The following is a 21012-nucleotide window of genomic DNA, read 5'->3' as shown; positions in this document are numbered from 1 at the left end:
TCTTAATAGTTCCATAAGCTGTTAAATAGAGCATTTAGTTTTAAGTGTTTCGTCAAAGAAAACAACAGGCCCAAATAATTCTACACTCAAGTTCTTACCAGACTTTCAAGGAACAGATAATTCCAGTAATATACAAAGCCCTTCAGAGGAAAGAAAAAGAGGACATATTCCCCAGTCCATTCAAGGCCAATATAATCTTGATATGAAAACCAGCCAAAAACAGTAAAAATACAATTACACACCAGGCTCACATTTCATCTTAAGTGTGAAATTTCTAACAAAAAGTGAGAAACAGAATCTAGCAGCATATAAGAATGCTTGTGACAGTCATTTGGATATAATGCAGGAATTCAAGGGTGAATTCAGGTTACAGGCCCATGAATATAATGCACTGCATCTGCCAGATGGAAGGAGAGAGTCCATGTGATCGACTCAGATGAAGGAAAAGCATTTGCTGAGATTCCACCCCCATCTGTGATGAATACTCTTAATGAGCTAGGAATAGGAGGGAACGTCCTTAACCTGATAAAGAATAGCAGTCAAAACTTAGAGCAGGGCTTCCCTGGTGGCACAGTGGTTGAGAGTCCGCCTGCCGATGCAGGGGACGCGGGTTCGTGCCCTGATCCGGGAAGATCCCTACATGCCGCGGAGCGGGTGGGCCCGTGAGCCATGGCCGCTGAGCCTGCGCATCCGGAGCCTGTGCTCCACGACGGGAGAGGCCACTACAGTGAGAGGCCTGCGTACCGAAGAAAAACAAAAACAAACTTAGAGCAAACATCACTTATGGTGAAATATTAGAAGGATTCCTTTTAAAACCAGGAAAAGAGAAGGATATCCACTACCACTTCTGCTGTTCAACATTGTAACAGAGATGCCATTAATCACAACACAAGAAAAAGAAATAAACTGGATAAGAATTAGAAATAGAGAAGCAAATCTGATATTATGTCAGAAATGACCCATAAAAGAACGGGCTAAAGATGTGATTGTGTTTCACAGAAGTGAGAATATAAGTAGCCAGTAAAGACACGAAGAACTGCTCATGTCATCAATAATCAAGAAAATGAAAACAAAGACCCTCACGAGATATCCTTTTATACATAATAGATTGACAAGAGAAGAAATAAAAGGCATCCAGATTGGAAAGGAAAAAGTAAAACTATTCCTATTTGCAGATGACAAGATCTTACACACAGAGAGATTCTAAGGCGTCCACATCAAAACAAAGAAAAAGCTACTTGAAAACTATATGAGTTCAAGGTTGCAGAATACAAATCAATATACAAAAGCCAACTGTATTTTCATAAACTAGCAATGAACAATCTGGTAATGAAGTTAAGAAAAATCCATTTAAAGTAGCAGGAATGAATTACTTAGGAATAAAGTTTAACCAAAGAAGTGGAAAATTGTACATTTAAAAACTAGAAAACGTCACTGAAAAATTTAATGAATATGTGATAAATGGAAAGCTGTCCACATTCATGGATTGGTAGACTTAATTTTGTTAAGACGGCAGTACTACCCAAATTGATTTGTGCTCAGGTTCAGCGCAATCCCTGTCAAAATCCCAGTTGCCTTTCTTTTATAAATTGACAAGCTGATCCTAAAATTCATATGGAAATTCAACAAAGAGACCTGGTACAACTGGATATCAACATGCAAAAGAATGAAGTTGCACCCCTGCCTCACAGCATACACAAAAAATTAACTCAAAATGAATCATAGACCTAAATATAAGAGCTAAAAGTGTAACATTCTTAGAAGGAAACAATAAAAGAGGAAAGTGCTATACAACTCAGAAGAAAATATGTGAGTAAATCTTCATGACATTGGATTAGGCAAAGGATTTTTAGATATGACAACAAAAGGACGAATGACAAAGAAGAAGATAAATTGGACTTTACCAAAATATAAAACTTTTGTGCTCTAAAGGGCATTATCAAAAAAGTATGAAAACAGCTCATAGAATAGAAGGAAGTAATTGTAAATCATATATCTGGATAAGAGTCTAGTATCCATTCTATATAAATACCTCTAGAACTCAACAATAAAAAAAATAAATAACCCAGTTTTTTAAATGGGCAAAAGATTTGAATACACATTTCTCCAAAGAAGATATACAGATGGCCAACAAGCCCGTGGATAGATGCTCAGTATCATTAGTCGTTAAGGAAATGAAAATCAAAAAATGCAGTGATATACCACATCATACCACTAGGATGGCTATCATCAGAAAGATGGAAACTAACACATTTTAACAAAGATGTGAAGGAATTAGAACCCTCATACTTTGCTGGTGAGAGTGAAAAATGGTGCAGCCACTTTGGAAAATCGTTTAGCAATTCCTCAGAAAGTTTAATATAGAGCTACCATATGACCTAGCAATCCCACTCCTAGGTATTTATCCATGAAAACTGAAAACATATTTCCCAAACAAAACTTTTACAAGAACGTTTACAGCAGTGTCATTTTATAATAGCCAAAAACTAGAAGCAACTCAGATGTTCATCAACCGACAAATAGATAAGCAAGTGTGGTATATCCATACAAGGAAATATTATTTGACAGTGGAAAGGAATGAAGTACTGATGCACGCCACGACATAGGTGGGCCTTGGAAACATGCTAAGGGAAAGAAGTCAGACACAGACGGCCTATGTTGTATGACTCTGTTCATGTGAAATGTCCAGACTAGGAAAATCCGTAGAGACAGAAAGAAAATTAGTGGTTGCCAGTGGCTTTGGGGGAGGAGAAAATGGGATGTGACCACGAGTGGATGTGGGGTTTCTTTTTGAGGTAATAAAAGTGTCCTGGAATTTGGTAGCGGTGATAGATAAACAGCTCTGTGAATATACTAGAAAACAGTGACTTGTGCAGTTAAAGTGTGAACTATGAAATGAGAATTATACCTTATTAAAGCTGTTGTTAAAAATAGGAACTGGACAATGCAAAGTGTGGCTGAAAGTGTGGAACAAAAAGAATGCATATACTGTGGTGAGAATACAAAATGTTGGTGGCTTTATCCGGTAAAGTTGAACGTTCGATCTATCAACCATCAGTTCAGCTCACTAGCGTACGCCCCAGAAATTCACAAATACACACCGGAAGACGCGGACTGGAGTGTCCGTAGCAGCCTAGCTCATGGAGGAAGAAACTTGCCAAGTTCAAATGCCCGTTAACAGGTGAATGCATGATTTTTGTCTGTTCACACAGTGGGATATACTAAAGCCGTGAAAATGGACGAAATACAGCTTCAGACGAAACATCGTGAATAAGTCTTAGAAACAGTGCTGTGTGAGAAACCGCACATTTCAGGAAATTACATGGAGCGCAATTAACATGGATTTATAAAGCTGAAAATCGTAAAACCAAACAATACGTTAGAGGCACTTGCACGTGTACTGTTTCTTAAGCCAGGCAATAAATAAAATTCAAGAGAGCGCGCATCCTCAGGAGAGCCAGGGGATGCAGTGGGGAAGGAAGCGCCGGCACTTGCAATGCTGGATGTTAAGCTGTATGGTCGTTTGAAGAGGGTTCTGTATCGTGTTTCATAAGCATACATATGTCCTGTATGTGTCAATTATGAACATCGACAAATAAATATTACTAGCAGTGGCAAAAGCAGCCGAGCACCCCAGTCCTGGGGACACGTCAGGAAGAAAATTGCTTCTTCAATAAAGCAAATTGTTATTTTTATGGACTTCAAGTGGGAGAACGAGAAAGAAAGAGTAACGAGAATTGGCTACAAAAGACTGATTTTGATAGCTGACTTTTCTAATTACCTGGCCTTACAGTTTTGTAAGCTCAGCTTTAGTAAAGTAAGTTTCTGTCTTGCTTCCACTTTATCCATCAAACAATGCACCCGTGCCTTAGACTGGAACCTCACTCAGCTAGTTCACCTTCAGGATCTGCGTCTACCAAGCTCTCCTTTTGATCGCTCTTGCCTCTCCTTTTGTTTTTCCTGCTCCCTCCCGCATAAAGAACGGGCCTTATCCTCCTGCCAGTGCTTACTCAGCGCTCTCTGATCCCTTGCCATCTTGAGCGCCCCCCCACCCCGTTCCTACATGGCTAAAACCTCAGTCCAGTTTAATCTTTACTGTCCACCTTATCTGCACATTAGTAAATCATTCCCAAGAAAGTTAGATAATTTGCCTGTGGTCACACCAACCGAGGTTGGTTTTAACTTCAGAGCTCGTGCTCGTAACCACCATGCTCCATTTGGCAACAGTTGTTGGACTAGTCAATCAAAGCATCTCAGGTTGATGAAAAACATGGTTGGAGCAGCTCTGAGGGTCTGGGGTGATGGGAAATTCACCTGCACAGCAACAAAACTAACTGAAGACCTTCTGTGTGCAGACTGAATGGGGGATGGGGCATCATACTTGTCAAATGTTTTGGATGTTAGTTTTCAATGAAGTGGTATGGGAATTCTCTCGGTATAGATGACCCTAGAAAACTACATATGCTCTAGGCCTTTTTTAATAAGGAAGGTCTAACGACTAAATCTCAAGAATGTCCTTTCAGCACCTTCTCGAACGTCCAAATTATCCAGGAAAGGAACTAAAGCTTTCGTTAAGTATTGAGATTACTGCTTTATATCGAACTGCCAACAAACCTAACATAGCAACTTCCTATAAATACTTTATTTTATAAACTTCCCAATTAATATTCATTACATTTCTTTGTATACAAGTGAGCCAAAAATGTAGAAAATTTTCCAAAATAAGTAAAATATTAATGGGATTTATGAGTGTGCCAAATCAGGACATCTAACTCCTAGATTCAAAGCTTATTTGAAGTAATTTATTACTTGACCAATAATTCAATTAACATCATGTGATCATTGGACGGTGCCAACATTTTTTGATGTCTGAAGTCACGTATTTGAAATACATCTTCTAAAAAAAAAAAAAACAAGAAATACATCTTCTATCTGCTTCCTAAAAATACCGTACCAACAAATGTGCCACTCATATATAAATATATTAAACATATTTAAAATGTGTATTATGTATGTTGAAATTAGTTAAATACAGTAGTCATTTTCCTTTAACATTTGTCAAGTCGTGCAACATTAGATTTTGGTATAAAGCATAAGAGTAGCAAAGACATAAAAATATTATAGGAGGTAGAAAACCTTAAAAAAGTTAATTGGCCCCATTTACATTTGGTCTTTGATGATAAATTCTTCTTTGCACATCAGAGAATAGTTGCTTCTTCCCTAGAGCAAAGTAAAGTTTTTTTTTTTTTCTCCTTCGTTCTCCTAAAGTTTGTATTTCTGGCCCAAGTAATACATGAGTTTCAGTTTCTGTGGCCTCTGCTTCAGAGAGCTTCTCTAAGGGTGAGCTTTTGAAATATGATTAGATCTTAATTCTTTAAACTATTTCCATAAGCTTATTTCACAGTTTGCTTTCTTATTCAGTAGTGGGAAAGGAAGTTCATGTAAATCTTACGTGATCATTTATGGGTATTAAGGCCACGTAAGGATATATGTTGCAGCGGTGAGAAAATTCTCCCCGGTGAGTTACAGCGATGGCAGACAACCAGCTGCCCACGTTATTCTTTAGGTTTAGCTGTCATTAAATGCACATTATTTTAGTTCACAGCACTGACCACAGTTACTAAGTCTGTACAGAGGACGTAACCATACTAATTTGGCATATTCAGAAATAGGGCCAAATTCAGGAATCTGGGCATTCTTTCTGAGAATGGATCCACCAATAGTTACAGAGCAGATAATCAATAGTGATATTGATAATGATATCACAGCCCTTTTCCAAAAGTGTCCAGTTTCTTCCTTCTATAATAGAGGATGTAGCTTCTCCATGGGATTCTTACAAAAAAATAGGCAGTGACAAAAACCAAAACACTTGGGGTTCCTATTTATTAGATTATTGTTCTGGGTAAAGCAACCATATAAGATGACTCAATCAATTTTCTAGAAGTGACTTAAAATTGAAGAATCACTAAATATGACATTTGTGAGTGTTTTGTAATTTAGACTAGTTCGCCATTTTCTCTAGTTAGGATTTGTACATAATGATGGAAAAGAAAAAGGAGTCTTTAAGTACCATTTCTTGTAATGATTGTATCAAACTGAGACCTTAACCTTGACTCAAAGTAAGATTCAGATGTTCTAGGATGCAACAGCAGGGACTTTCTCTTATTCATATGGGTATTCTCACCTGGCACATAGTATGGATTTGACGAATGTTCATTCATTTCCTGTCCCAATTAGTTGTTTCAAAAAGGGACTTTGAAATTAGAAATGTGATCATCGGAAGTCTTGTAAATGACCATCTCCCCACTAATCCTCGATTAAGTAGTTGACCTTGGAGATTGTCATATGATTGAGAGAATTAGGGCCTCCCTGGTGGCGCAGTGGTTGAGAGTCCGCCTGCCAATTCAGGGGACATGGGTTCGTGCCCCGGTCCGGGAGGATCCCACATGCCGCTAAGCGGCTGGGCCTGTGAGCCATGGCTGCTGAGCCTGCGCATCCATCCGAAGCCTGTGCTCCGCAACGGAAGAGGCCACAGCAGTGAGAGGCCCGCGTACTGCAAAAAAAAAAAAAATGATTGAGAGAATTAGTATGATCACGTCATGGATGGATTAAACCTTTTTCAACATTCAGTTCAATAAACACTGTGTCCAATGAATGGCAAAGCAGTATGAGTATTTCATTAAATGAACAACAAATAGAAAATGTACATTACATTAATTTTTAATTAATTATATTAATTTTTAATGTAATTTTTAAATTAACTACATTGATTTTTTTAGTCCAGTCTGAAAATTGAAGGTTGTAGAAGTGAAAGTAAAGATAGTTCCTTAAAAACATGGATATTCTGTTTGAACAAGCATAATAGCCTGCAAGACATAATTACATATTATCTCTCACTTAGCTTTCATGTTTTTAACTAAGTAAAATTGTGTCATTTAATATGATGTTTGGAAAAAGTTATCACTATAACTGCAATGTTAGAAAAGTAATACTTTGAATTGATACTAAATTATACCTTTAAAAAGTTATTTTTATAATCAACTTTCTTGTAATATTTGAATTATCTTAAAATGTCTTAAAATGTCTGTGGCATGTAAAATAAGTTACATTTACGAAGACAAGAAAGAGTATGGATGCTTTCTCTCCTAAACATTTATGCTCAATTTCCATTCTGCTCCAAGATGTCTTTTATCTCCTCTTAGAAGAGATAATAAAGTACGGTAAACCACATTTTAAAAATACTCATGAAACTTCTCACTCTGCCTCTCCTCCACCTTACCTTTCATATGCTGAGTGGAGATGAAGAAATAGAAAGCGATCTTTTTCTTCAAAAATTGTCAAAAATCTTGCCATTTCAAACCATATACACTCTTTTCTTCATTAACTCATTAAACAGTATTTTCCAGGAAACTACTAAGGGCACAGCAATAATGCCAGAGCCACAAACTCTGTTCATAATCCATTGGGAAAGATAAGACATATTTTCAAAAGACTACAGTACAGCCACGCAGATTACCAGGAGTGAGGCCTGTACGTACAGAAGGAAGGAAACCGAATCAGTTCTAAAGGATGTGAGCAAAGAAAGCGTCGGCATCTGAGTTGGTCTGTGTGTGTACACGGGTAGGCTTAGAGAAGAACGCTGTGCTTGCAGAGAGATGGAGTCTACAAAGCAGCAAACTAGTCTGGAAAACCCCATTAGTCCATATTAGAAAATGTTGATTCACTCATTCAACAGTTATTGGTCGTATTATGTGTCGGTCTTGGGATATATCAGTTAATAGAACAGACAAAGATTCCTGTCTTTGAGGAGCTACCCTAACAGGGTGAAGTTAGTGCTTGGGGTGTTGAAGCAGGAGAGAGATGTGGGCTCCGCATCACTGAGGGCCTTGAGGACCGGGCCAAGGGGTCAGACTTTGGAAGCAGGATTCTTCCGCAGGGGTTCAGGGTAGGTTAGAAGCAGAGGCAGCGAGGCAAGTCAGGAAAACATTGTCGGCGTGAGACTGAGAAAGAACTGAACTGGGTAAAGCAGGAGACATCAGAGACCAACAAACTAAAGGAAAAGCAGTGGTTTAAACCCATGGAGAGGCAGAATTAGTTCCATGGTAAACGTGGTGAGGCTGCAGGGACAGAGGCGTTGTCTTCTCTGGGTCACGTACTCCTTTGAAAACCTGTTGAAATATTTAGATCCTCTTCCAGAAGAATACAGTAAACCTAAAACTTTGTATAAAATGTTAGGGGTGTCCATGGACTCGTAAAGCCTGTCCGTAGACTGTGGATTAAGAATCTCTATGAGGAGGAGAATTTCAATCACCAAACCGTTACTGAGCATCTGCTCTTTAAAAGGCACTTGACTTTGGCCTTGGTGTGGGGCGGGCTGGGGGCGGGGGGAGGATAAACGACGGTAGCACAGCTCCTACCCCCAAAGTGTACAGAATTGCAGAGATGTTGGATTTTGATGTTGCCAAGGGGACACCTTAGGTGGAAGGGTTACCTATAATGATAAGGTATTAGAAACAATCTCAATATCCAGTAATAGAGGAGTATGGTTCGATAAGTCACGCTGTATCCTTTCAGTATCTGAAATAAAAAGAGAAGCTGAATTTATTGCTTATTATCATAAGGGACAGCTTTGCCGGTCGGGCACAGCCTCTGAGCACAGCAGACTGCTGACCTGCTAGGGGGCTCGGGCGGAGAGCTCAGGGCCGGGGTGGGGACTTCCAGAGCCCTACGTGAGACGTGCTGCCTGGCCGAGCCTCGCAGCTGTGCTTGTTGGGGTGGGTCTGCCTCTGGCTGCCGGCTGCCAGGAGTGAGAGGGGCTGGCACCTCTTGGTTGGCTTGCAAAACTGCGTTCACCAAAGTGAGATCACAGGTTTAAAACCGGTTCGGATGACTCCTTGCGACGTGGCTGCAGAACGTCTTTTCCTACATTTGTGGGAACATTTTTGATTCTCAACTCATATAATCAAGTATTAAGCTTTTAAAAATTATACTTTGAAATATGAATTACGTGGAAAAACGTTGCCTATATAATGCAAAGAGGCAAAGCCGATCCCAGTGCTTTTGCCCCCGTTCCCAGCACACGGAGCTGCCCTGATGCTGGCCGGGTTTGCGGGGGTGGGCAGCCTCCCGGGTGTCTCACTTGCCTGGCTCTGTCCGCCTCAGTTCCCTCGGCCGTGCCGTGCGGGCCGAGACGGGAGTCTGTACGGAGACAGACGGTTATTAGATTTATCGTGCCGATCGTTTCATAATGCATGCAGTTGTCAAATCATTCCTTGTACACCTGAAACTAACAAAGCACTGTATGTCAACTATATTTCAATTTAAAAAAGGAAAATCATCTTGTGTTGTTCGGTAGCACAAGATAATATAGCACAGGGAACTCTACTCAATATTCTGTAATGACCTATATGGGAAAAGAATCTGGAAAAGAATAGATACATGTGTATGTATAACTGAATCACTTTGCTGCACACCTGAAACTAACACAACATTGTAAAGCAACTCTGCTCCAATATGAAATCAAGAATTTTTTAAAAAGCAAAAAAAAGTCTTCAAGTTAAAACCTTACAAAAAACATCATCTTATGTTAAGATTTATCATCGACCGCTCCCTGAAAAGGATGAGCTGGATATTACGGGAAGAAAATTATAGGGGGAAAAAAGACTTCAGAAATATCCTGGTACATGCAAATATATAGCACATAAAAACTCATTAAAATGTCAACATTGTTACTGTGGATGATAGATTACAGGAAATATATATCTGTCTGTTTTTCTACATTAAGCAAGTATATACTTCTTAATTAATGATTAAATGAAAATGGAGGCAGAGGGTAGAGATTATCTTTTCAGGAAATATGGCTGGGTAGGAAGAAAAGAAAGCATGGTGCCTCAAATATACCATCTTGGAAACCCATTTTGTACCTGTTACCACTATCACCTGGAATTTTCTTCTCTTTCTTTTTCAGTTAGTTGATTCCTATTCATTCCCAGCTGGTAACCTTGAGCAAGTTTTTTTTTACTCTTTCATCTCTCAGTTTCTTTTTCTATAAATGAGGATAATAATTGTGCTTACTTCACAGAGGTTTTGAAGGGTTAGATCTGTTAATTTGGGTAAGGCATTTAACAGTAGAGTAGGAGCAAAATAAATACTAGTTAACTTGTTGTTGCTATCATCATCACCATCACCACCATCATCACCATCAACACCACCATCATCATCATCACCATCACCATCATCACCATCACCATCATCAACATCATGGTCATCATCACCATCATCACCATCATCACCACCATCACCACCATCACCATCATCACCATCATGGTCATCATCACCACCATCAACATCACCATCATCATCACCACCATCAACATCACCACCACCATCATCACCATCATCATCACCATCAACGCCATCATCATCACCACCATCATCACCATCACCATCACCACCATCATCATCACTATCACCATCACCACCATCAGCAACACCACCATCATCACCACCATCACCATCATCATCACCATCATCACCATCATCATCACCACCATCACCATCATCATCACCATCATCACCATCATCATCACCACCATCACCATCATCATCACCATCATCACCATCATCACCATCATCACCACCATCATCACCATCATCACCATCACCACCATCATCATCACTATCACCATCACCACCATCAGCAACACCACCATCATCACCACCATCACCATCATCATCACCATCATCACCATCATCATCACCACCATCACCATCATCATCACCATCATCACCATCATCATCACCACCATCACCATCATCATCACCATCACCATCATCACCATCATCACCATCATCACCATCATCACCACCATCATCACCATCATCATCACCATCACCACCATCACCATCATCACCATCATCACCACCATCATCACCATCACCATCACCACCATCATCATCACTATCACCATCACCACCATCAGCAACACCATCATCATCACCACCATGACCACCATCATCATCATCATCACCATCACCATCATCATCACCACCATCACCATTATCATCACCATCACCATCATCATCACCATCACCATCATCACCATCAACAACACCATCATCATCATCATTGCCATCATCATCCTTTAATATTTGTCTCCTTACAAAAGCCTTCTCTGATGTGAAGTATCTCAGGTAGCTTTTCTCTAATAACACCCTGTGCATAGCTCTCTCATGATGCTTATGCTGTATTTTATTTACTCACATATCTGTCTCCTCCCCAACTTCATTAAATCATTTTCTTTATTTTTTAATTGAAGTATAGTTGATGTGCAATATTTTATGAGTTACAGGTGTACAATATAGTGGTTCACAATTTTTAAAGGTTATACTCCATTTATAGTTATTATAAAATATTGACTATATTCCCAGTGTTGTACAATTTATCATTATAGCTTATTTTATACATAATAGTTTGTACCTCTTAACCCCCACCCCTATTTTGCCCCCTTCCCCACTGGTAACCACTAGTTTGTTCTCTATATCTGTGAGTCTGCTTCTTTTTTGTTATATTCACTAGTTTGTTGTATTTTTATATTCCACATATGAGTGATATCATTACAGTATTTGTCTTTCTCTGTCTGACTTATTTCACTTAGCATAATGCCCTCCAAGCCCATCCATGTTGCTGCAAATGGCATTATTTTATTCTTTTTTATGGCTGAGTAATACTCCATTGTCTATATGTACCACATCTTTTTTATCCAAATTCATCTGTTGATGGACACTTAGGTTACTTCCATATCTTGGCTATTGCAAATAGTGCTACTGTGAACACTGAGATGCATGTATCTTTTTGAATTAGTGGTTTTGGGTTTTCCGGGCCTACACCCAGAAGTGGAATTGCTGGGTCACATGGTGAGCGTCCTGTGCCCAACACAGAGGAGGTGTTTCAAGTAAATGTTTGTGAAGCCATCACAGGGATATACCAGGATTTCGGGGATGCTGTTGGTGTGTGTGTGTGTGTGTGTGTGTGTGTGTGTGTGTGTGTGTGTGTGAAAAACTAGCCTATTTATAATCACATGGTAACAAGTCTATGTAGGAGAAAATATTGGTGACATGAGAAGAGGGAGACTGGGGAGAACTGATGGTGTAAGTCTTTTGATTGTGGTGAGAGCTAGAATCCATGTTTTGGTGAAGGAACATTTTGCTCCTTTAACCAGTTGTCCTGGTGTAATTTATGCCTTCTGTTTTCTGGAAGAGTTTATGTGGAGTTGATATTATTTACTCCTTAGGTGTTTAATAGAGTTCACTAGTAAAGCCAGATGGGCCTGAACATAGGTAAGTAGGGTTTTGTGTGTGTGTGTGTGTGTGTGTGTGTGTGTGTGTGTGTGTGTGTGTGTGTGTTTTAACACATATAGGGATATAGGACCCTTTGAATTTTCTATTTCTTCTTGAGTTACTTTTGGTGATTTGTATGATTTAAGAGATTTATGCATTTTTGTCTAAATTAGAAGAAAACTTGACGATATGTTTACAGTATTTCTTTATTGCTCTGTTCATGTCTGTAGGATCTGATAGTGATGTCCCCTTTCTCTCATTCCTGATACTGGTAATTTATACCTTCTTTCTTCTGTTTCTGATCAGTCTGTCTAGAGGTTTATTGATTTTATTGATGTCTTCTCAAAGAACCAGCTTTTGGTTTCATTGATTTTCTCTTTTGTTTTTCTATTTTCTATTTCATTGTTTTTCACTCTTATTTTTAGTATTTTCTTTCTTCTGCTTACTTTCTCTTTAATTTGCTATTCTTTTTCAAGCTTCTTCAGGGGAAACTTTTATCATTCATTTGAGAATTTCTTTCTTTGCTAATAAAATAATTCAAAGCTAAACATTTCCACTAGGCACTGACTACCATTCCACAAATACTATGCTTCCATTTTCATTAATTTCAAAATATTTTCTAAGTTCCCTTGTGATTTCTCATTTGACTCATAAAAATTAGATTATATTGTTTATTTTCCAAACATTTTAGGGACATCAGATACATTTCTATTACGGATTTATAATTTAGTTATATAATTATAACTAAATAAAATTATTGAAATTTGTTGTATGGTCTAGAATATGGTCTTTCTTAATTAATGGTCAAGTTGTTTGACAGCCTTTTTCAGATCATTTATATCCTCACCAATCTTCTATCTACTTTTTCTATCAACTCCTGAGAGAAGAGGGTTGAAATACCCTCAACTGTAATTTGTAGATTTGCCTATTTCTCCTTTCAGTTCTGTCAGTCTTTGCCTTATGTATTTTGAAGCTCTTGAAATTAGGTACAAACACATTAGGATTTTTATATTATATTTATGAATTAAATTTTTTATCATTATGAAATATCCTTCTTATTTTCTGCTAAGCTCCTTTGTTCTCAGATCTACTTTGATATTAGCTATGCTACTCTACTTTTCTTATAATTGCTGTTTGTGTGGTACATCTTTCTTCATCCTTTTAATTTTAACATTTTAAAATATTTAAAGTGTTTATCTTGAAATTACCATGTAGTTACGCCTTCTTTTTTTTTTGTTTTTTACACCTTCTTTTAAATCCAGTCCAACAATCTCTGTGATTTAGATGGAGTTTTTAAACCATTTATAATAGTTAATGTGATTATTGATGTTGTTGGGTTTCAATCTATTATTTTGCCATTTGTATTTCTACTATTGGCATATTAGATATACCTCTTCTCTTTTTTATTTTCTTTTTCCCCGGTACGTAGGCCTCTCACTGTTGTGGCCTCTCCCGTTGCGGAGCACAGGCTCCGGACGCGCAAGGCTTAGTGACCATGGCTCACGGGCCCAGCCGCTCCACGGCATGTGGGATCTTCCCAGACCGGGGCTCGAACCCGTGTCCCCTGCATCGGCAGGCGGACTCTCAACCACTGTGCCACCAGGGAAGCCCTACCTCTTCATTTTTTATATGTACTTTGTTACACCTGCCTTCACATACTATTATACCAGTTTACATAAAATGTAAGTATCTTAATAACAGTATACTTCCATTTCCCTATACCTGTTTCTACCTATATCGTCAGCTCCACAATATACTTTTATTATTTTTGCTTTAACAGTAAATTGTCTTAAAAAGAAATTTTAAATGAGAAAAAGGACAATTTATATTGACACACGTATTTTCTATGTCCAGTGCCCCTTATCCCTTTGAGTTGATCCAGGTTTCCATTTAGCATCATTTTCCATCTGCCTGAGCAACTGCCTTTAACCTTTTATGTAGTGCATGTCTGCTAGTAACAAATTCTCTCAGATTTTTGTTTGAAGATATCTGTATTTCATCTTCAGTTTTGAATGATGTTTTCACTAATTATGCAATTCAAGATTGACAGATTTTTTTGCTTTCAGCACTTTAAAGATTCATTATGTTATCTTCTGACTAGCATAGTTTCAGATGAAATATCCTTATTCCAATCTTTTTAATGTATCTTTTTTTTCTGGCTGCTTTTAAGACCTTATTTCTGTTCTTGCAATTTGATTATGATGTTTCTGATGTGATTTCCTTTGTGTTTATGTTTTGTTGTTGTTCATTGATCTTCAACTTGTGGTTTTATAGTTTTCTTCATATTGGAAAATTTTCAGCCATTATGTCTTCAAATATTTTCCCAAACCTTCTCCTCCTGGTATACAATTTCACATATGTTAGATGATGTGATACAGTCTCAGAGATTCATTAAATCCAGTCTTTTGTCTCTCTGACAATCATTTGGATATTTAAAATGCTTTTTCTTCATATTTGCTGGTCTTTTCTTCTATAATGCCAAATCTGTTATTTATCCTACCAGTGAAATTTTCCTTTCAGATAGTATATTACTATGCTCTAGGCTATTTAGTTCTTTTTTATACTTCTATCTCTCTCTTTGCTGTGTTCAATTTTTTTATTTAAATATTTGGGTCTCTTTTAATGGGTAGTTTAAGATCTTTGTCCACTAATTCCACCATTTCTATCATTTCTAGGTCTAATTCTGTTGACTGATTTTTCTCCTGCTTACGGCTCACATATTCCTGCTTCTTCTCGTGTTATCTTTTATTGGATGATCAACACTGTAAAATGTATATTGACTTCCTGTAAATGACTTCCTTTAAAAAATATTCGGCTTTGTTTAGGAAGCAATTAAGTACTTGCAGGTGACGAGTCTGACCCATCTGAAGCTTGTTCTTGAACTTTGTTAGAACTGACTTGAGGTTTTCTTTACTCTAAGGCTAGTTTAACCCCATGACTAAAGTGTGGCCTTTGTGGATGTTCCGTGATGACTCTTCATTCTGGCCGGTTAAAACTCAAATATCTCCCAGATTTGTGTGAGCTTTGGGAATTGTTCATCTTAAAGCTCACCAGTCACTGTTTACTTGGCCTTACAGAACTTAACCCTTTACGTACCCAAACTATCAGCAACAGACTCAAGAGGAAACCAGGTAGATTCTGAAGCTCCTTCTCTACATAGCTTCCTCCTGTCCGGTACTCGGTGCCTACAAATTCCAGCTTCCTCAGATTCCCAAACTCCAGTCTGTGTTTCCTCTACTCACAATACTGCCATGCTGTGCTTCGATTCCCTTTCCCTGTGTTCAGGCCCAGAATGTGCCCTGCGACGGGAGCAGGGGTGATTGTAGGGCTTGTCCCATTTGCTTCCCTTCCCTTCACAGGGTCACAGTCCTGTGCTTCTTGTTTCCCAGCGTCCTAAAGCTGTGTTTCCTGTGTCTTGTCCAGCTTTCTGGCTGTTTACTACAGCTGATTAAGTATGGTCCCAGTTACTCTATCATGGCCCAAATGAAAATCATGAATTTTGTTTATGACTCTAAATTTATACTTTTATTTTAAGGTAAAATACAGAGATTTTCAAGTTTGAAAGTTCTGTAAATATATTAAATTAAATATAAATGTTTGTTATGAATTCTCTGAATATTTTTGTTGACAGGGTAGTACAGTTATATACTAAAATCTGGCACCAGCTGGCCATAACTGTATTCACAGCGTTTGAAGAAGCTTCAGATGAGTGCCTGCAAAGCTTTTGAACAGGAAATACTGCACAGTGCACTGAGCTTTATGCTGTGTTTCAAGAATCTGGGAAGCATCTTTCTTTTAAATCCTAAAAACAAATATTTAATTCAGAAATGTATGCTATTATATTTTAAAGAAATTTCTCTTTATAAGATCTGGGGCTGCCTTAAGTATAAGTATTCTAGAGGAGTCTCCTAATTTTCTTCTCTCCACATCACCTTCCTGGAAATCATGAATGCCTGAAGTTTCACCATTAATGATAGGAAAAAAAAAAAAAGGAAGGAGAGACTTTTTTTGAATTAAGACCTGCAGAGAAACAGTAGCAATTAAGATAATTAACAAGCATCGACACCTTTGTGAAAATTGTTTGCTTTGCTCCTTTCCAGTAGGATCTTTAAAGCCAAGATGTTGATGGCAATTACGTAGAGAAACAAACGCATTGGGCTCTTCAGCAGAGAAGAGTGACCTGAGGACAGCAGAGGGGACTGAGGGCTTGGCGGAGGGGGAGGGCAGGCCAAGCACACGTCGGGGCAGAGAGAAAGAGCCGGAGATAAGAAAACAAAACAACTTTCTCCTTTCAAGATGACGATTTTCCTCTCATCTGTTCAGGTCATGCTACAGATGATTGTTTGGAAATTGTATTTCTTCTAATCACGTGCTTTTCATGTGTTTAAGAAGATAAAAAAAGATCCAAGATCCTGCTAAAGTCTAAAATTAGCATACTGAGAAAAGAATTTGTACTCTCTTTAAAACCATTTTTACCAGTTTTCTTTGGTTTTACTGCTTTCTTAAATAAAACACTGCATGACTTCCAAGTTGCGTATTTGCATACTACTTTAATTTACAAATTATTTTTTAATCAAATATCTTGACATTTCGTTTCTTTTCCTTCGGGATGTTTAAATATGTTACTGTAGTAGCAAAACTTTTTCATTTTAAAAATCTCTACTACTAATTTTAATGTTGATTTGTGTTAAGTAAAAGTTAAGTCATACACTGCAAGGTGTAGGAAGATTTGTTTTAAAGAAGCCCATGATACAGATTTGATTACTGAGTTTGAACTGTTAACTGTTGAACAGGTTTAGACTTGTGGCTTTCTTTCTCTGGTTCGTTTTTGCTTTTACTTCTATGCTACACTAGTTTGCCAAGTAGCAATTGCACTCTGCAATATTGCAACAAGGACCGGGAAGACTTTTATGGATGTAAATGTCTATTACGGTTTGCGATAGTATTTCCCTCTAGTTCTCAGTGATTTAAATGTGACCAAGCCTTCTGTACTTTGTCACAAAAAGCGGGTTTTCCAGGTGGCTATTTTGGGTGAGTGTCAAAATAAGAATTTATGGTGTATTATTGTCGATTCACTTTGAATTGAAATATATATATATTGCAAAAAAAAAAAAAAAGAAAATCGTATTTCTAAGTAGTAATGATAGCTGTAAAAATCAGATTTGGATGAAAAGAGCTAACCCTAACCTAAGTTTATGTATGGAAATAAAACGGACGGTGAGAACCATCCTGAGAATAAAATTATTCAAAACTGTTGTAGAGACAGTTTGCATGAGAAGTGAGCTATCAGTTTTCAGCCATGCTAAACTGGAGCTTTTCAGATTCATCTAAGAAGAGTTCAGAAATCCAGACAACTGTGATTTAGGCTCAAATAAATAGTAAAAACCTTAAAGGTTGATAAGTTCATTGTATTTCTTCAGTTATTCCCATTATTCTCCGAAGTGTTGATTCTGCTCCATGTTGCTATTGGCAGTTTCTAGAGGTGTTCATATCTCACCCATTGGCCGCACTTTAAACTCATACTGGTAATGTCAGGTGGGCCCTAATACCTCCTGGAGCCCTGGGGCTCATACCGGATTCCTCAGCCTCTTCCCTTTCCCACTTCTGACATGGCTATTCATACCCTTTCCTCACACCTCAAATCTCCAACAGTCTCTTCTGCCATCCTCATGCTTCACTGAGGAATCTTTCCTCCTGCTCCACGGAGAAGTTCCCACCACTGTACCAGGGATAATTGACCTGCGCTCCCAGCAGAGGCCACCCTGTCCCCTTGTGCCCTAGAACTCACCCCTTCTCCTTCACTCCAGGACATGCCACCAGTAGGTCTCTGGCATCATTTGTCTTTTCCTTCTCTACGGCCAGACCTTTCCCATCATCTTGCACGCGTGCTGCTCTCTCGTCTTGTAAAAAAGAAAACAACCATCAGCCCTTTCTTTACTCACTTCCCCTGCAACTTCCAGCCCATTTCTCTCCTTTTTTTTTTGGTAACAAAACTGTGGACCACTTGTCTCGTCTTCTCCAGTTCCCCCCTCCTACCCTGAGCTCCCTCCGATCCAGCTTTCCTCCTTGGTGCTATACCAGAATCACTCACGTCCAGGCCACCACTGTCCTCCACACGCTCACGTCGCATGACTCCCCGTAGAACCCGACACAGCTGACTAGTCCTGGAAACACTGTCTTCCCTTGGCTTCAGGACCCCACACTCTCCTGAGCCTTCTCTCTCTGGTCATTACTTCCATTTACTTTCCTCCCCATCTCCAGCCTCCTGACATCTGCAGGCCCAGGGCTCAGCATTCTTAGACTTACACACTCAGTGCCTTGAGATCTCCTCCAGTAGCATAGTTCTACCTGCCGTTTATATACTAGTGACACTTGAATTTATACTTCTAACCTAGACCTCTCCTCTGGACTCCAGAACATTTGAACATATTCAAATGTTCACCTCAACACGAGGTGTCCAGTAGGCATCTCCAAACTTCATGTGTCCAAAACCAATCTCCTGTGCCGTGTGGCCTCGATTCTGTAGTAGAGAGTGGCTTTATTAGTCATAGAGCTAGAATAGAGTCTGGTGATTTAGTAGAGAAAACAGCAATAGTCACAAGCCCTCTCTAGTCGGGAAAAAACAAAACTACCCAGTATATTCAGCACCATTATAGATGCAAAGAGATTTATGGGATAAACTCTAGAGAACTGCTTGTGAACTTCAGTTCATAAATCACACGGCTGTTGTCTTAGTCAGCTTGGGTTCTGTTACAGAACACCACAAACTGGGTGGCTTATCAAGAACAGAAATTTATTTCCGATCGTTCTGGAAGCTGGAAGTTGGAGATCAGGGGGCTGGTGTGGTCCAGTTCTAGTAAGAGCCCTCTGCCAGGTTGCACACGGCCATCCTCTCACCGTAGCCTCAAACGGCAGAAGAACTAGCTCACTGGCCTCTTCTTATAAAGGTGCTAATCCCATTCATGAGGGCTCCACCCCCACAACCTCATCACTTCCTGAAGCCTCACCCCAAATACCATCACACTGGTACTGGGGCTTCAGCCTTTGAATTTATTCCATGTCCACCCCTGGTTTGCTCCCTGGAGAGATGGAATGCGAGAGGGGACCCAGGTATAGCTCAGGGTTAAAATAAAAACGGGGCTATACAAGAATCAGTATCGTGAACATCTAGGCACCCTTCTGAATACCCTGGCAGCCCGACGTCTGCCGCCAGGCGGTAAACCAGGGGGCACAGCTCTGGGCAAAAGGGTCCAAGAAGGGTGTCCAGTCAGATACCGGTATGAGAGAGTCCAGGAGCCTTAGTGATACCCTGTAATGACTCCACCTGTCCCCAGGCCTGCCTGTTTTAGAGGGCCACACTTTAAACAAGAAAGAACACCAAAGATCACCAAAAATTGAGGACAATTTCTAAAGTGAAAAACAGAGGCCCAAACAGGCTGGTACAGCAAAGAAATAAAAGGAACTAAGAAAAATACAGACACTCTCGAGAACAGAAAGAAAATATAAATGTGTGTGTGTAGGTATAGACATTGTATAGGTGTGTATGAAGTCAGTCACCTCGGAGAAGTGGGATTCTCTGGGACGCCCTGTGCCGTGTGTTCCAGCCGGTGAAGCGCTTGTGCTCTGCCACGTGGGGTCGGGTCCTGGCTCCCTCGCTTCCTAGATGCTCCGCTGAGCAGCTCTCTTAACCTCTCTGTGGCACAGCTTCCTCGTCTGTTAAAAATGGGGAGTGATGGCGTGTTCAGAGAACAACAACGAAACTCTTGGAAATTACAAACAGGACAGCTGGAGTCTTTAAAATCCAATACAAAGTTTAACATTTAAAGTTGAGAATTGCTACAAAAGATCAAAAAGACAAAGTAATGGAAAATAGAAACAACAAGAAAAAGATGCTAAACCTGTGAGGTCCAATATTCAGAGCTGCAGAGACAGGCAGACAGAGAGACGAGAGAGAAAGAGACCAGGGGGAGAAAGAGAGGAAATTAAGAGAGAAGTGACCAAAGCCTTTTCTAGAAATGCAGGACACGAGCGCAGATTGAAAGGGCCTGTTTAGTGCCTGCACAATGGATGAGAAAAAAGGCCCGGCTAGGGCAAGTCACCGGGACATTTCCGAACACGGAGGATAAAGTGCAGATCCTGAGGCTTCCAGGGAGACGGAAAGCAGGTCACACACAAAGGATGGGAACTCGGGTGGCGAAGGAGATCGTGGAGTTCTAAGTAATGTGGACTTCTGGGAAGGCCTCCCTACCTCCAGGCCATAGAAGTGGTTTGATTTAGATGCATCTGTCACTTCAAAAAAAGAGCTCTTGTGTGCCAGGCAGAATAGGGCTCGGACCTTGGCTCAGTGAGTCTAAAATCTCCTGTCAGCCTCCACCAGGAGGGTCTAGTTCTTTTCTCTTTAAACTAAGGGAAAGAGTGTTAAATTTACCGTCTTCCCTCCCCCACCTCCGATTCCCTCTCCCCTCGTTTCCTCTTCCTTCTCCTGTGTTTCCTCTCTTCCCTGACTTCACACACGTTTGCTGGGTCTATTTCTGTCTCTCCTTCTCCCTTTCTCTTTCCACAGAAGTCTGTGTTTGTCTAATAATTGGCAGGAGAGATCTTTTTTTTTTCTCTTTTGCTTTTTGCTTTTTAAGTGATGAATAGTTGGCGTTAGATCAAAGGCAAGCCCTGTGG

At 39.5% G+C, this 21012-nt stretch overlaps 1 protein-coding gene across 17 annotated transcripts in view; it reads left to right on the top strand.

Moving 5' to 3' along the window:
• CEP112 (centrosomal protein 112) overlaps window positions 1-21012 on the top strand; it is a 426576-nt gene that overhangs the window by 304132 nt on the left and 101432 nt on the right. Inside the window, exon 22 of one of the 17 annotated variants that reach the window (XM_032616358.1) lies at window positions 16440-16964. The exons of 15 other annotated variants lie outside the window; for them this stretch is intronic. In XM_032616358.1, the coding sequence (XP_032472249.1) occupies window positions 16440-16442 (3 nt within the window). In that variant the 3' untranslated portion in view covers window positions 16443-16964. Of the gene's footprint in view, window positions 1-15970; window positions 16403-16439; window positions 16965-21012 lie in introns of those variants that run through there. One more of the 17 variants, XM_032616357.1, reaches the window with a different exon arrangement.

This window comes from Phocoena sinus, chromosome 20 (genome assembly GCF_008692025.1).
Source record: "Phocoena sinus isolate mPhoSin1 chromosome 20, mPhoSin1.pri, whole genome shotgun sequence".
Lineage (NCBI taxonomy): Eukaryota > Metazoa > Chordata > Mammalia > Artiodactyla > Phocoenidae > Phocoena > Phocoena sinus.
This window is presented reverse-complemented; position numbering and strand designations above follow the sequence as displayed.